Source organism: Protopterus annectens, chromosome 6.part0 (genome assembly GCF_019279795.1).
Source record: "Protopterus annectens isolate FY-2018-M chromosome 6.part0, PAN1.0, whole genome shotgun sequence".
In the NCBI taxonomy this organism is placed as follows: Eukaryota; Metazoa; Chordata; order Ceratodontiformes; family Protopteridae; genus Protopterus; species Protopterus annectens.
This window is the reverse complement of record NC_056737.1, coordinates 1,714,082,368-1,714,099,253: the sequence shown is the minus strand read 5'-3', so window position 1 is coordinate 1,714,099,253 and position 16,886 is coordinate 1,714,082,368. Positions and strand designations below refer to the sequence as shown.

At 43.7% G+C, this 16,886-nt stretch overlaps 1 protein-coding gene across 2 annotated transcripts in view; it reads left to right on the top strand.

Annotated features, from left to right (window-relative positions):
* Positions 1–16,886, top strand: part of MAP3K2 (mitogen-activated protein kinase kinase kinase 2) — a 2,021,635-nt gene that overhangs the window by 679,209 nt on the left and 1,325,540 nt on the right. For both annotated transcript variants that reach the window (XM_044075108.1, XM_044075107.1), the window contains exon 6: positions 15,718–15,758. In XM_044075108.1, the coding sequence (XP_043931043.1) occupies positions 15,718–15,758 (41 nt within the window). The remainder of the gene's footprint in view (positions 1–15,717; positions 15,759–16,886) is intronic.

Genomic DNA, 16,886 nt, shown 5'->3' with positions numbered 1-16,886 from the left:
ATTAGTTTATCTCTCACTACGGGTTTCCCTCCCCGCTAGATATTTGCGTTTAGTAGTTTTAAAGTTGCTAACTTTCTGTTAGTGTAGGCCCCCCCCATGTTCATCGTGCATACAGCTGCAGTCATTACAGATGGGTTATCCTGCCGTCAGGCGGGTCCTCAGTCGGCCGAATTCCAAAGTCTAGGTCCGGCGTCGGTTGTCGTCGCTTCTTCCCTGACTTAAGTGCGGCAGGGGTATAAAAGAGGCAGCCGACGCCATTTTCTTCAGTCTTTCTTGCCGTGCGGTGCCTGAAGCAGAAGCAGTTCGCAAGTGCCGGTCGGCCAGCTCCTGAGATTTACGAAAGTATTTCAGCCAAAGTCTTCTTTAAAGCTAAGTACCCCGTTGGGGAAACTTTTCTTGCCTCAGACCGATGTCAAAGTTAATAATTGCATTTCTTGTGGGAAGCAAATACCGCATAAGGATTTTCACTCTTTCTGTATACCTTGCTTAGGGCCAGACCACGACGTCTCGGCTGCCGTTTTTGTGCTAGGTTCAACAAGCGCACTATTAAGCGCCGGGCGGAGTTCGCCCTTCATTATTTTGGCAAAAAATTTAATTATATCATGTCGGATACACCGACGCCAGTTTTAAGCAAAAGACGCAAAGACAAGGACCGACATCCGAGGTCTGCACCGAGTACTGAGACCACGCTTAGGCCGACTACCGGTTCTCAGTGAGGCGCCTACGCAGCCCCTGACTACCGAAGAAACTATTTTACCGGTGACTTCAGTACCCGAGGTCGCAGGCTCCTCTGTCTCCATTCCCACTGCAGATACCGACGCTACTCTTGGCGGGGAAACCGAAAATTTAGTGAGGCCTGCCATTTCTGAAGGCGTCTTCAGGCCTACCACCTTCTCTATTAAATCCTTCACTAAATCTAAAGCTGCCATGAAAACTAAAAAACAGGGTCCTCAGACCTCCTCTCAAGGCCCCATGCCTAAAAAACAGATGCTTAAAATGGCTGAGGATTTGATAACTCTCATCAGGGGTTCGCAACCCCCTCTGACAAAAGACCCAAACTGGAGGAAGACTACCCTTCCTCAGACCAGGCTTCTATTACCTCAGACCATTCTGAGGACCTGGATTATACCTATTCCCCTTTTGAAGACTCTGATGCTGAGGAGTCTATTCCCTCGGTCTCCCCCCTTGAGGACTACTCTTTTGGGGAAACCCTGCATACATTTAGGGAGCACTTCCACTGGGAAGGCCAAGATTACTCAGATTCCAAGAAAAGGCCCAGGGAATTTCTACTGCTCCCCCAGCATAGGCCCCTGGCTATCCCTCCTGTTTTAGATATTTTGGATGATGTGTACGCAGAAGCCAGTCTTAATCCAGATTCTTTACCTCCAGCCCCTGTTAAACTAGACAGGTATTACCGGGTTCCTGATTCTCACCAGTTCCTTTATAAAAGCCATTCTGCTGACCCAGAAACAATTTCACAGGGTCCCAAGGGAATAAAGGCCTCTACTGCTAAAAACCCTTTACCTTCAGAGAGAGATTCCAGAGCATTAGAAAGGTGGGGGAAAAAGGTGTATACATCTGCCACTTTAACCATGACGGCATTAAACTGTCAATTTCATATGTTAAAGCACCAACAGTTTTTGTTATCTCAGCTGAAAAGCAAAATGACACAAACAGAACAACCAGATTTGAAAGAGTTGCAGGATTTGTTGCATGGAGCAGAGCAAGTGGGTAAACATACCTTGCAGTGTGGTTTTGATGCTTTAGAGGCCTCATGTAGAGCTGCTGTCACGGGTCTGTCATCGTAGACATGCTTGGCTCAAAGAGCAAACCTTACCAGATCATGTCAAAGCAAAGTTATTAGATGCACCACTTCAAAAAGATGTATTGTTTGGTGTTAAAGCTGAGGAGGTACTAAAGAAAATGGAGGAAAAAGCGAAATCTATGCAAACAGTGAAAGATTTCTTGCAGGTGCAACCTCCACGCTTCAGCAGAAACTGGCCTTCAAAAAATTGGTCCTTTCCAGCCACGGACAGACCTCAAAGGGGCAGATACAGACACCCAAGGGGTAGAGGACACCTCAAGGATCTTACAGAGCTAGACAGTGGCAAGCACCAACCCCAAGAGGTGGAGAAGATAGATCACAGTCATTTAGAATACAGACACAATGACTTCCCCCTATGCCTGCCAAACAAAGCTATAATGGCAGCATCTTTGGGCGGAAAACTGGCATTATTTTCAAAAAACTGGCACATTGTTACAAAAGACAAATGGATTCTGGACATTATAGACATTGGCTACAGGTTCCACTTTCACACCCTTCTAAAAATGAGAGGCTTGCCAAACCTGCCACAAAATCAATGGGCAGATGCACAAAGGCAAATTTCCGCCTTCATGGATATGAAAGCAATTCAAGAGGTACCTGCAAAAGAACAAGGTCAAGGTTTTTATTCCAGACTATTTCTGGTACCAAGGAAGGACAAAGATTGGAGACCCATCTTAGACCTATCCATCCTAAACACATATCTACAGGTGCCAAAATTCAAGATGCTCACATTACAGCAGCTTCTTCCCATGCTGGGCAAGGAGTCTTGGCTGGTAACGTTGGACTTCAAGGAGGCATACCTGCATGTCCCTATCAGACAAGATTGCAGAAGATACCTCAGATTTCTTGCAGGTTCAACCCATTACCAATTCTCTGCATTGCCCTTTGGCTTATCTACTGTGCCCAGAGTGTTTACGAAATGCCTGGCATCAGTAATTGCCTTCTGCAGACAACAAGGAATACAAATCTACCCATATCTGGACGACTGCCTGATCCAAGCGGACAGCAAGGACATTATATTGCAGCATCTGGCGTTTGTAATAAAACTGTTAAACTACCTGGGATACACAGTGAACAAAAAGAAATCAAAACTAATACCTTCTCAACAGATAATTTTCCTGGGTGCCAGCTTAAATACAACCACCCAGATGGCCTACCTCACGCCAGACAAACAAGGGCAACTGTCTCAATACTTCAACAAAATGGCAACTTTCACCAGACTAACTGCAAGGAAAGTCCTGCAGGCTCTGGGATTCATGGAATCTTGCATCCTACTAATACCATGTGCAAAGCTGCATATGAGGAAACTACAATGGTACCTAAAAAATTTATGGTCTCAACACAGCCTCAGCTTGGAAACCATTATACCACTCATTCCATGCCTTCACAAGGAATTTTTGTGGTGGGCTCAAGCATGCCAAAGAAACACAGGTCTCCCTTTCTGTTTACCTCAAGCAACTCAAATCATCACAACGGACGCCTCAGACTACGCCTGGGGAGCACACATGGCAGATCAGTGCATTCAGGGAAAATGGTCCCAAAACGAGAAGCACCTACACATCAACCAAAAGGAGATGCTAGCCGTGCAAAATGCTCTTATGAACTTCAAAGACCTACTGCATCCAGGCCAGCTATTGATAAGGACAGACAACACCACAGTCATGTGGTACATAAACAAACGGGGGAACTCATTCATACCCCTTGTGCAGGCAAGCCATGACCCTGTGGAACACAGCACTGGAATTACAAATTCAACTACAGGCACAATTCCTGCCAGGGAAGGAAAACACACTGGCAGACAACTTAAGCAGAAATATGACAGACCCACACGACTGGAAGTTGCATCCTCAAGTCTTCTCTAAGATAACTCAGGCATGGGGACAGCCAGACATAGATCTATTTGCTACCCACAGAAATTACCAGTTGGAAAAATTCTGTTCAAGGACCTATCATCCACAGGCCTGGAAAGTGGACGCACTCTATTTCAGTTGGACAACATTGACAGTCTATGCCTTTCCGCCTCTTCCTCTACTGACCAAAGTTCTATTAAAAGCCAGAGCAGAGAGGCCACAAATGATTCTCATTGCTCCAGACTGGCCACGACAGCACTGGTATCCTCTCTTAAAGAGCCTGACACACTCACCACCACGGATCCTACCTCTAGTTCCTCTTCTGTTGTCCCAGCACAACTACAAAACCCTTCACAGCCAGCTCAAAACCCTAAATCTAGCTGCATGGAGAATACCTTAATTTCCCAACAGACTCCTCTCCAAGGAGGTGCAGGATGTCATCTTGGAGGCCAGAAGACCCTCTACTAGAAAAGCCTACTCCGCCAAATGGAAATGATTTTGTTCCTGGAATCAAGAAAAGGGCCAGCATCCTTGGGTAATAAATATACCTCAAATTTTACAGTACCTAGCTGAGATGTTAAACAGTGGCCTTTCCTTCTCCTCCATCAAGATCCACGCTTCAGCCATTTCTGCACAATACAATACAGATCCTTCTTTATTCTCACATCCTCTATTAAGGCAGTTCCTCAGAGGGGCAAAAAATTTAAAACCCCCACGGAAACCACCAGTCCCAGCTTGGGACCTCAACTTCGTATTGGAAAAGCTGACCCTGCCTCCCTTTGAGCCGGCTTCTTCAACAGAGCTACAATACTTGTCGTGGAAAACCGCCTTCCTTCTGGCTATTACCTCAGCACGCAGGGTTTCGGAGCTACAGGCCCTCATGGTTGTGCAACCATTCATCATTTTCCATCAGGACAGAGTTTCCTTACGAACCAACCCTACCTTTATGCCAAAGGTAGTATCCAGTGTAGCTTTGTATCAGACTATCCACTTACCTACCTTTTATCCTAGTCCACAAAACAAAGGGGAAAGACTACTACATTCCTTGGACATTCACAGACAACTTTGTTATTATTTGGACAGGACAAAGCCATTCAGGAAATCTGAGCAACTCTTCGTGTCCTATGCTGCAGGTGCTCAAGGAAAGGCTATTTCCAAACAGACCATTTCAAAATGGATAGCCCACTGCATACGCTTTTGTTACTCATTTCATGGAAAAACTGTGCCTGCATGCATCAGATCCCACTCCACCAGAGCCACAGCTACCTCTGCAGCCTTCCTCAGGGGGGTCCCTACCAAGGATATTTTGGAACCAGCCACCTGGAGTTCAGTGCACACTTTCTCCAAGCACTATCACCTCCCACTATACTCTAAATCTAGAGCGGGCTTTGCCACAGCAGTCCTGCAGGGCATCCTAGCCCCTCCTAGTTCCACTTAGTGCCTACCACCCTTACTTAGTTTTGGGATTCTACCCATCTGTTATGACTGCAGCTGTATGCACGATGAACATAGTACAGTTTTGTACCTACCATAAATGTAGATGTTTGAGTGCTCATACAGCTGCAGTCCAGGTTTCCCTCCCTCCAACCCCTCTTAGGACAGGCCTTATGACAAACCCTTTTCATATAACCTTTTGGGGTACTCTTTTATGGTGTATTTGCTTGCAACTACTGTTTTTGATTTATCAACATTGCATTTTTGCATAACATTATGTTTGCTTTCCTTCTGGGGGCACCTGATATCTGGGGCAAGAAAAACTGAAGAAAATGACATCGGCTGCCTCTTTTATACCCCTGCCGCACTGACGTCAGGGAGGAAGCGACGACAACCGACGCCAGACCTAGACTTTGGAATTCGGCCGACCGAGGACCCGCCTGACGGCAGGATAACCCATCTGATGTTCATTGTGCATACAGCTGCAGTAATCACAGATGGGTTTTCTGCCGTCAGGCGGTCCCTCGGTCGGCCGAATTCCAAAGTCTTGGTCCGGCGTCGGTTGTCGTCACTTTCTCTTCTGACGTCAATGAGGCCAGAGTATATAAGACACAGCCGACGCCATGTTCTCCAGTCTTTTTTGCCGCGCGGTGCCCGAAGCAGAAGCAGTTCGCAAGTGCCGGTCGGCCAGCTCCTGAATTACGAAAATTTTGGAAACCGAAGTCTTCATTAAAGCTAAGTACCCCGTTGGGGAAACTTTTCTTGCCTCAGACCCATGTCAGAAAAAGTTAATAATTGTATTTCTTGTGGGAAGCAAATACCGCATAAGTATTTCCATTCCCTCTGCATACCTTGTTTGGGCCCAGACCATGACGTCTCAGGCTGTCGCTTTTGCGCTACCTTCAATAAATGCACTATTAAGCGTCGGGCGGAGTTCGCCCAACACTACTTTGGTAAAGCTTTTGATTATAAAATGTCGTCGGACACTCCGACTACCGTTTTGTCCAAAAAACGCAAGGAAAAGGACCGAAACGCGAGGCCCGCGGTCCCCGCCGACACCACGCCAAAACCGGCTACACGTGGTCCGGTTTTCAGCGAGACGCCTTTGCAGTCCCTGACTACCGACGACACTCCTTTGGTGGTGTCCTCTGTACCCGAGACCGCTGGGACCTCGGCCCTTTCCCAGACTACAACCGAAGCCTTTGCTAATGTTGAACCTACTAATGTGGACAGGTCCACCTCCACCCATGGTGTATTTAGGCCCTCATCTTCTTTTTCAATTAAGGCCTTTACTAAATCCAAAGCAGCCAGGCATCCCACGAGGCCTGTTGCACAGGGCCCATCTCCAGGTCCCATGCCTAAAAAACAGATGCTTAAAATGGCTGAGGATTTAATTACTCTTATCAGAGGTTCTCAACCCCCTAAAGACAAGAGACCCAGAGTGGAGGAAGATTCCCCCTCTTCTGATCAGGGATCCTTTTTATCAGAACATTCTGATGCAGAGGAACACTCTTACTCTCCTTTTGAGGATTCGGATGCAGAACAGTCCATCCCTTCTGTATCCCCTCCTGAGGATTTTTCCTTTGGGGAAACCTTGCACACCTTGAGGGAACACTTCCATTGGGAAGGCCAAGACTTTTCAGATTCCAAGAAAAGACTTAGGGAATTTCTTTTGTTACCTCAACACAGACCTCTCGCTATACCCCCTGCTTTGGACATACTGGATGATGTCTATTCGGAGGCTTGCCTTAACCTGGATTCTCTGCCTCCTGCACCAGTCAAACCTGATAGATATTACAGAGTACCCAGCTCTCACCAATTTCTCTTCAAAAGCCATAATGCTGACCCTGAAACCATTTCACAAGGCCCCAAGGGATTGAAGGCCTCCACTGCCAAGAATCCACTTCCTGCAGAAAGGGAATCAAGATCTTTAGAAAGGTGGGGTAAAAAGGTATATACCTCGGCCACCCTAGCCATGAGGGCCTTAAATTGTCAGTTTCATACGCTTAAATATCAACAGTTCCTGTTATCACAATTAAGGAACAAAATGTCTCAACCTGAACAACCAGATTTAAAGGAGTTACAGGATATGATGCATAGTGCAGAGCAAGTGGGTAAACACACTTTACAATGTGGTTATGATGCCCTAGAGGCTTCAAGTAGAGCGGCTGCTACGGGATCAGTCATTCGCAGACATGCTTGGCTTAGGGAACAAAACTTGCCTGATCATGTGAAAGCTAAACTTCTAGATGCTCCTTTACAAAAGGATGTGCTGTTTGGTACCAATGCTGAGGAGATATTACGGAAAATGGAAGAAAAGGCCAAATCCATGCAAACTGTCAAAACATTTTTCCAGGTCCAACCACCACGTTTTAACAGAAATTGGCCTTCAAAGAACTGGTCCTTTCCAGCCACTGACAAGCCCCAAATAGGTAGATACAGATGCACAAGGGGGCAGAGGGCAATCACAAGGATCATATAGAGGACGACAATGGCAAACTCCAGCACCAAGAGGTGGCGAGGACCGTGCACAACAATACAGGAAGCAAACCCAATGACTCCCTCATTTCCATGCCAAGCATGTCTCAGCTGGCAGCACCTTTGGGAGGAAAGCTAGCATTATTTGCAAACAATTGGCATATTGTCACAACAGACAAATGGATCCTGGACATTATAAACAGAGGCTACAAATTTCATTTCCACACTCTTCCAAAAATGAAAGGCATGCCAAAACTGCCACAGAATCAAAGGGCAGAGGCACAACTACAAATTTCAAATCTCTTAAGCATGGGAGCTATTCAAGAGGTACCTTCTCATGAACAAGGTCAAGGTTTTTATTCAAGGCTTTTTCTGGTACCAAGGAAAGGAACCGACTGGAGACCCATTTTGGACTTATCCATCCTAAACACATTTCTACTGCACTCAAAATTCAAGATGCTCACATTACAGCAACTTCTTCCCATGCTGGGCAAGGAGTTTTGGCTGGTAACATTGGACCTCAAGGAGGCATACCTGCATGTCCCAATCAGACAAAGCTGCAGAAGATACCTCAGATTTCTTGCAGGTTCAGTCCACTATCAATTCTCTGCATTGCCCTTTGGCTTATCTACTGCGCCCAGAGTATTCACAAAGTGCCTGGCATCAGTGATTGCCTACTGCAGACTTCAAGGGATACAAATTTACCCTTATTTGGACGACTGCCTGATCCAAGCGGACAGCAAGCACATACTTCTGGAACATCTGACATATGTGACACGGCTTTTGCATGCTCTGGGATACACAATCAACAAAGAGAAATCAAGGCTAACACCATCTCAGAAAATAACCTTCCTGGGTGCCAACTTGGACACAAACACCCAGATGGCCTATCTTACGCCAGAAAAACAAGGGCAACTATCTCAGTACTTCAAAATACTAGCAAAAAGTACCAGGCTTACTGCAAGGAAAATCCTGCAGGCTCTGGGATTCATGGCATCTTGCATTCTTTTAATCCCTTGTGCAAAGCTGCATATGAGGAAACTTCAGTGGTACCTAAAAAACCTATGGTCTCAACACAGTCACAGTTTGGAAACAATACTACCAATAATCCCATGTTTGCAAAAGGAATTTCTATGGTGGGCCCAAGCATGTCAAACAAACACAGGCTTCCCATTCTGCAAGCCTCAAGCAGAGCAAACTATCACAACAGACGCCTCAGATTACGCTTGGGGGGTGCACATGACGGACAGGTGCATCCAGGGCAAATGGTCCCAAAAAGAAAAGCACCTCCACATCAATCAAAAAGAAATGCTAGCAGTAATAAATGCAATTACAGCTTTCAAGGACTTCCTGCATCCAGGACAATTACTCATAAGAACAGACAACACCACAGTAATGTGGTACATAAACAAACAGGGAGGAACACATTCATACCCCTTGTGCAGACTAGCCATGACCCTTTGGAATTTGGCTCTGGAATGGCAAATCGAACTTCAAGCACAGTACCTGCCAGGATTGGAAAACACACTAGCAGACAAATTAAGCAGAAATATGACAGATCCACACGAATGGAAGTTACATCCGCAGGTGTTTGCAGAAATAACCCAAGTGTGGGGGAGGCCAGACATAGATCTTTTTGCCTCCCACAGGAATCATCAATTGGAAAAGTTTTGTTCAAGGACCTTTCATCCAAAGGCCTGGAGAGTGGACGCCCTTTCATTCAGTTGGACAGCATGGACAGTTTACGCATTCCCACCTCTGCCTCTTCTGCCCAAGGTACTTTTGAAAGCAAGAGCAGACAGACCGAAGATGATACTGATTGCTCCAGATTGGCCAAGGCAGCACTGGTACCCATTGCTGAGGAGCCTAACACATACTCCTCCCTGGTCCCTGCCTCTAATGCCACTTCTGCTGACTCAGCACAGTTACAAAACTCTCCACAGTCAGCTGAAAGCACTCAATCTCGCTGCATGGAAAATTCCTTAACACCACAACAGACTCTACTCTCCAAGGAGGTGCAGGATGTCATTTTGGAGGCCAGAAGACCATCTACTAGAAAAGCTTACTCCGCAAAATGGAAGCGGTTTTGTTCTTGGAATGCGAAAAAAGGCCAGGACCCTAGAAAACTGAACTTGCCTCAGGTATTACAGTATCTAGCTGAGCTGCTGAACAGTGGACTTTCATTTTCTTCCATAAAAATCCATGCCTCAGCCATTTCTGCAGAATACAACACGGATCCCCCTTTATTTTCTCACCCACTCTTACGACAGTTCCTCCGAGGAGCTATGAATATTAGACCACCAAGGAAACAACCAATACCAGCCTGGGATCTTAATTACATACTAGAAAAATTAACATTGCCTCCTTTTGAACCAGCTGCCTCAACAGATTTGCAATATTTGTCCTGGAAAACTGCCTTCCTTCTGGCTATCACTTCAGCTCGTAGAGTTTTGGAATTACAGGCCCTCATGGCGGTGCAGCCCTTTCTCATTTTCCATCAGGACAGGGTCTCCCTTCGCACCAACCCATCATTTATGCCTAAAGTGGTATCTAGGGTAGCTTTAAATCAAGCCATACACCTTCCTACCTTTTACCCCAATCCTCAAAACAAAGGGGAAAGGCTGCTACATTCCTGTACTATTTGGACAGAACAAAGTCCTTCAGGAAATCAGAACAACTCTGTGTCCTATGCTGTAGGGGCTCAAGGGAAGCCAGTTTCCAAACAGACTATTTCAAAGTGGATAGGCCACTGCATACAGTTTTGTTATTCCTATCATGGGAAATCTGTTCCTACAGGTATCAGATCTCACTCCACCAGGGCCACAGCTACCTGTACAGCCTTCCTCAGAGGAGTTCCTACCAAAGATATTCTGGAGGCAGCCACTTGGAGTTCTGTACATACCTTCACAAAACACTACCACCTGCCTTTATATTCCAGAACAAGAGCAGGCTTTGCCACTGCTGTTTTGCAGGGCATTCTGGCTCAACCCAGTTCCTCCTAGTACCTACCACCCTGTGCGTAGCTTTGGGATTCTACCCATCTGTGATTACTGCAGCTGTATGCACGATGAACATAGTACAGTTTTGTACCTACCATAAATGTAGATGTTCGAGTGCTAATACAGCTGCAGTACAGATTTCCCTCCCTCCTTCCACACTTGGTAAAGGCATGGGGCCTAACAAGCTCTTCATACAGCCTGACTGGGTTATCCTTCTAAGGTTTATTTGCTTGCAACCACTGTTTTTGCATTATATTGCATTACATGTATACGCATATAAGCATAATTTATGTATTGCCTTCTTTCGGGGGGCACCTGACATCTGGGGCAAGAAAGACTGAAGAACATGGCGTCGGCTGTGTCTTATATACTCTGGCCTCACTGACGTCAGAAGAGAAAGCGATGACAACCGACGCCGGACCAAGACTTTGGAATTCGGCCGACCGAGGGGACCGCCTGACGGCAGAAAACCCATCTTTGATTACTGCAGCTGTATTAGCACTCGAACATCTACATTTATGGTAGGTAGAAAACTGTACTTTATGACTGCAGCTGTATGAGCACTCGAACATCTACATTTATGGTAGGTACAAAACTGTACTATCCTTTTACTGCTCCGATCCCAGTGGTATTAGACTTTTTGTCTCCTATCTTCCAGCAAGGAGCCAGCTCTTTCACAGTGAAGGTCCAGCTGGCGGCTATTTCTCATTTCCATGTAGGAGACAATTTAGGCTCTCTCGCTGCTGCCAGAATTTGTAAGATTTTTTTTGAAAGGCACTTTTCTTCTGAGACCTCCTATTAAGAATCCGTCCCCGCCGTGGGATCTGACTGCAGTTCTTCAGGGCTTAGTTGCACCTCCTTTCGAGCCCTCTGCATTAGTTGACTTAAAATTCTTGTCATGGAAGACTGCCTTTCTGGTAGCTATAACCTCAGCCAGGAGAGTGTCGGAGCTTCAGGCTCTTTGTATGAAATCCCCATATCTTGTGTTTCGTAACGACAGTGCGTCTCTCAGGACTAATCCGTCTTTTCTCCCTAAAGTTGCTTCTGAGACAAAAATTAATCAATCTATTAATTTGCCTGTCTTTTTCCCTAATTTTCAGAACAAAGGGGAATACAAACTTCATCTGCTGGATGTTCACAAGCAGTTACGTTTTTATTTGCCCAGGACGGCGATCTTTCGTAAATCTGATCAACTTTTTGTCTCCTTTGCTAAGCCTTTTTTAGGGAAACCAGTTTCAAAGGTGACTCTCGCTAGGTGGATTTCCCTTTTGTATCCTACAAGCATATAGCGAGCTTGGTTTACCAGAACCAGTAGGAGTTCATGCTCATTCTACATGTTCTATGGCAACATCTGCAGCATTCTGGTCTAGAGTTTCCCTGGATGACATTTGCTCAGCGGCTACCTGGGCGTCCTCTCACACCTTTTTTACTCATTATAAACTGGATTTTGTGTCTAGAGGAAGGGCTTTCTTTGGCTCTGCAGTGCTCCGGAATATCCTTCCTTAAGGACCTCCCAAGATTTTGGGTAGCTGGGGACTCTGTCCCACAGATTACTGATCAAATTAAGTTAACTACTTCAGATAAAGAAGTTATGTACTCACCATAACGTTCCATCTGAGTAGGTAAACTTCATTTGTCAGCAACTGTCCCTCCCTCCCTCCTCCCCCCTTACCTTGGCAATTATTTTTGCTGAGCTCTATGTTCAGAGTTCACGAGCTTGAGGTTTGTCTTTGGTTCAGGGGTCTCAGGTTTTTTAGTTTGTTAGTGTCACGTGTGAAGTGGCAAACTCGATCTGAGGATTGGGAGGAGGTTGCAGTGTAGTATGGGTAGGGGGGAGGAGCTTGGATCTTTTGCTTGGTATGCTGCCGACTCGGATCCGTGTTGGATTCGAAACCCACAGGTTGCTGACAAATGAAGTTTGCCTACTCAGATGGAACGTTATGGTGAGTACATAACTTCTTTTTTTAAATCGCCAAGCTTGCACATTTTAGCTTTGTTTCTTACGTCAGTAATGTAGGCTGCAAATGTTTCCCCTCGCTTCTGATCTCTCCTGTAAAACAAATTCTTCTCTAATATAACATTAGTCTGGGGGTTGCACATTTCTCTGTATTTGCTGTTCCAACACTCTGTGTCTTCCCTTGATTCAGCCTGAACAACAATACGATGAGTTTCTCCTTCACCTTCACACACTGCTGGTGCATATACAAATGAACACTCCCTTTCAATGGCCTCTGACCCTACTAGGTTTAGCAAAATGAATTCCCTGATGTGTGCATCTTTATCAGAATAAGCTGCTTGTATAAATATATCATACTCTTGCTCAAAAATTCTCCCATTCTCTGCAATATTCTGATCAAATACAGGTGGTTGTGGCTTGCGAAATCTGTCTGCCATATTAACATATCTTAGTGAAGACTTGCAAATATACACGAACACACACACACTTATACATACACACATACATGTGCTTGAAATTTGTGCCAGTACTTGCAATAACACAGCCTCTGTATAACTGAACTTTACAAAATAAGTCTCCTTGGCACTGAATACTCCGAAATCACTTTACTGTAAAAATCACTTGTCTTGAAATTATTTTACTGTACGAGCCATTTATCTTGAAATTATTTGACTGTAAAAGTCATTTGTCATCATGTTAAGAAACCTTTCGAATAACTGCACAGTGTGAATAAACTGGGCAGTAGAAGCTGAGGGCAAGAAACATTTCAAAGTAACTGTAATTTACGAATAAACTATTTCAAAGTAATTGCAATTTGTGGATAAACTGTTTCAAAATAAGTATACTTTGCGAATGAACTGGGCAGAAAAAGCTCAGAGTGAGAAACGCTTCAAAATAACTGCACTTTGCGAATAACTGTACCTAGCACACTGAAATTTCTAAAAAGGCTGTACTTTGCCAAATAACTCTGTACAGTGCAAGATGCACTCTGTAATGGCAACATTCTGCAAATACACACCCCATGCACAAGAAACTTTTCAAAATGACTGTATTTGACTGTACTTCTCGAAATAGTTGCACTTTGCACACAACAAACTCTTATAAATGCACAGTAATAAACACACACTGTAAGCACTTTTACACACTTTGAGATATGTCGAATAACTGTAATTATGCTATTCAAGGCTTTAATCAATGCAAAGTAGTAATTTATGCCAAAACACATGCAGTCGCCTTGCTTTATTTATGCTCAGTGTGCCCTTTTCTGCCCCTTCTGTTATATTCGTTTTGGCCATTTAATCTCTTTTCATGTCCATTATACTTTCTTGTGCTTGTTTTAACTCTAGACATGCTTGTTTTACGTTAAACATCCTAATTTTACAAATCTGAGATAGTTCTGAACCCCTTGTGTACTTTTCTGATACTTGTTTTATCAAATAATCTCGTTTCAGACATTTCATTTGATTAATGAGCTTTTTTATGCTTCCCTTTTGCTTAGTAAATGTTTCTGTGCTATTCGTTTGCTTAATAATGTGTTTTGTGCCCTTGCAATGCTCCATTTTATCTCCTTTAATAAGTAACTCTTTCCTGTGTATTTTCTTTAGCTTGCTTCTGGCTCTTTTTTTCTCTCAGTTCACTTAGTTTGCCTTCATTATCTCTGAAGAGTAGTCTTTGGCATCCTGGTTCTGACACCATGTCGCTTGCTAGGTCAGGAAGAAACAGGCGAACCCTGTGGGTTCTTGTTCAAGCAGCTTTATTATATACAAACATATTATAAACTAAGCTAAGTAACTAACTTATAAACAAACTAGCTATCATGCACATAGATGTTAACACTCTGGCTGCACCTTCAAAATGCACTGAAGCTAACATGTGCCTGACGTTCATATGCACACACAGACTTTGGAAATGCTTCTTAAAGGTACAGCACACCTGTTATTCTACTCTATAGTTTTGTAAGGATTGACTGTTCCTGCTGGTAGGATTGCATCCTTGCTAGAAAAGTTTTTGGCTGCTTTTCTTGTGGCCAGATTTGGAACCTAGACACAAGGTGTGCCCTTTCAATTAACGGTTCCTGTTATGGAATAACAGTTCAGTTACTTGTTTGTGCCTTTATAAAATTTTATATCTGTTCCATCTAGTTTCTCTGGTACAGCAGAAAATCTCAGATTTTACCTACGTGTTCTGTCCTCTGACTCTACCGTTTTTTTTTTGTTTTTTTTTTTTGAAACAGTCTCGTACTCTGCCAACATTTTCTTCATTCCGACCTCTGATTTTATGCAGTTTTTTAAGCTTATGTGAATATCTGTTTAAAGCTTCTTCCATGTTTTTTGCCTTTTGTTATTTGAGTTGATGTACTCCTTTAGTGTTTCATTTATTTTAATCAGCTCTGTGCATATTTGACTTTTTTTTTCGCTAGATCACTGGAAGACATATTTTGCACCAGAGTTGGAGCTTGAACTGCCTTTTCCTGAAGAGATGATTCTTTTCACTCCGTGCTCTCTTTCCACCATTTCTAGTTTATCTTCTTTCAGGTTGCCTTAATTTCTTCTTTGCTGCCATCCAGGCAGTGTACTTATTAACCATTAACATAATTTACTAAAAGTGGCAGAGTTCCTGGCCCTTATCTTTCAGTTTCTTATTTTTCACACCTGGAGAGCTATCTGTGTGCAGCCATCTTAGAAAGTCTTGGTAAATCTTTTTTTTTTTTTTATCCTTTTAATTTGGTGGCCCTTCAGTATGTAGCGATCGTTGTGTCTCTCTCTCTCTCTCTCTCAGTGCTATTGTCTTTGTCAGGTGTGAGGAATGTAGATTGACTGGGGGCAGAGGCAGTTTTACTTTTGTTCTTGTATTATTTTAGCCCGTTCATTGAGAAATTATCTAAGATTTGGTATTGCTTTGTTCACTGCCTTACAAAGTATCCCTGATTAGATCCACATAGACCTTCGTATAGTAAATTACATGTTTTCTTCATTATTTTGAGTATATAATTTTGGAAAACTATAATGTTACTGATGGCAGAGATTCAAATTAAATTGAGACCGTAAGCAAATTGATCCATTTTCTTTTGGGATTTAACTGAACTGTGTTATTCATGACAGGTGTTCTCTGAACAATTTAAAATTTGTCTATGTTCATATGTTTGCTAACATTAGTGTTGTTTCTTAATTGCAGAATGACGTTCGAGTTAAATTTGAACATCATGGTGAAAAAAGGTAAAATTTAAAAATTATTTTGATGGATACATATTTTCTTTTAGTAGGCGCAGTATGTTTTTTCTTAATACATATTTTCATAACTGAAGTAGTTGTTACATAACGTTGACTTTTCACTGTGAAAGGGACTTTTATATTTCACTGAGGCTTTGAACTGTTCTGTGTAGGTTCACTTGAGGTAAGCAGGTCATGGCAGAGAGCTCAGAGTAAATGTAGTCCGCTACGGAAGGTAGTAGAAGTCCACTTTGGGTACTTTTGCAAAAAAAATTCTCTCGACAAAAGCTACCATGTACTATAGTCCTTGAGGTCATGACAGGGTGGAGTTGAATAAATCCCAACTGTGTGGTAGTCAGGATAAACTGTACAACAGCATATACCTTGCCTGTACTTACTGAAGAATGACGGATACCTGAAAAGTTAACAGGTTTTTAATGAAGGAAATAAAATCAGTGAGAAGCCTGCATGGCCTCTTGCTTCGCAAAGTTTTTAAGTTTAAAAAAGAATTATAGCAATTTTAACGAAGTAGATGAAATAATTGAATGTGGTTGTCAAATGAGAGATTGCTATCAACTTGGGTCCCTAATTACTTCTTCTGTACTTAATGGATTACCACCTATGTGGTAATTTGTGGGCACTTTGTTTTTGCCAAAGGGGATGACTATACACTTTTTGGCGTTTAGCTTGAGGCCATGGCTCTGGCACCAGTTGTCTGTTTCTATGAGGCCCTTTTGGAGGATGCTTGTGTCGGCTGGAGAGTCTATTATGGCGCCCAGTTTGCAGTCATCTGCGAACTTGGTCAGCCACAGTCCTTCCATGTTGGCCTGTACCTCCGAGAAATATATACAGAACAAGAGAGGTCCCAGGACTGAGCCTTGTGGGACGCCACTTGTAACTGTTTGGAGTCTGACATGGCTCCAGCTATTCTAACCATGTGGGTTCTGTCCTTGAGCCAGTTTGCAACCCATCTAGTGACATAGGGGGTTATATTTAAGCTGGTGAGCTTATCTATAATGCCCGAGTGGGGTATTGTATCGAAGGCTTTTGTGAGGTCCAGGTAGGCTGTGTGGACCACCTTCCCCTTGTCAATGGCCTTGGTGACTGTTTCAAAGAAATCGACCAGGTTTAAGA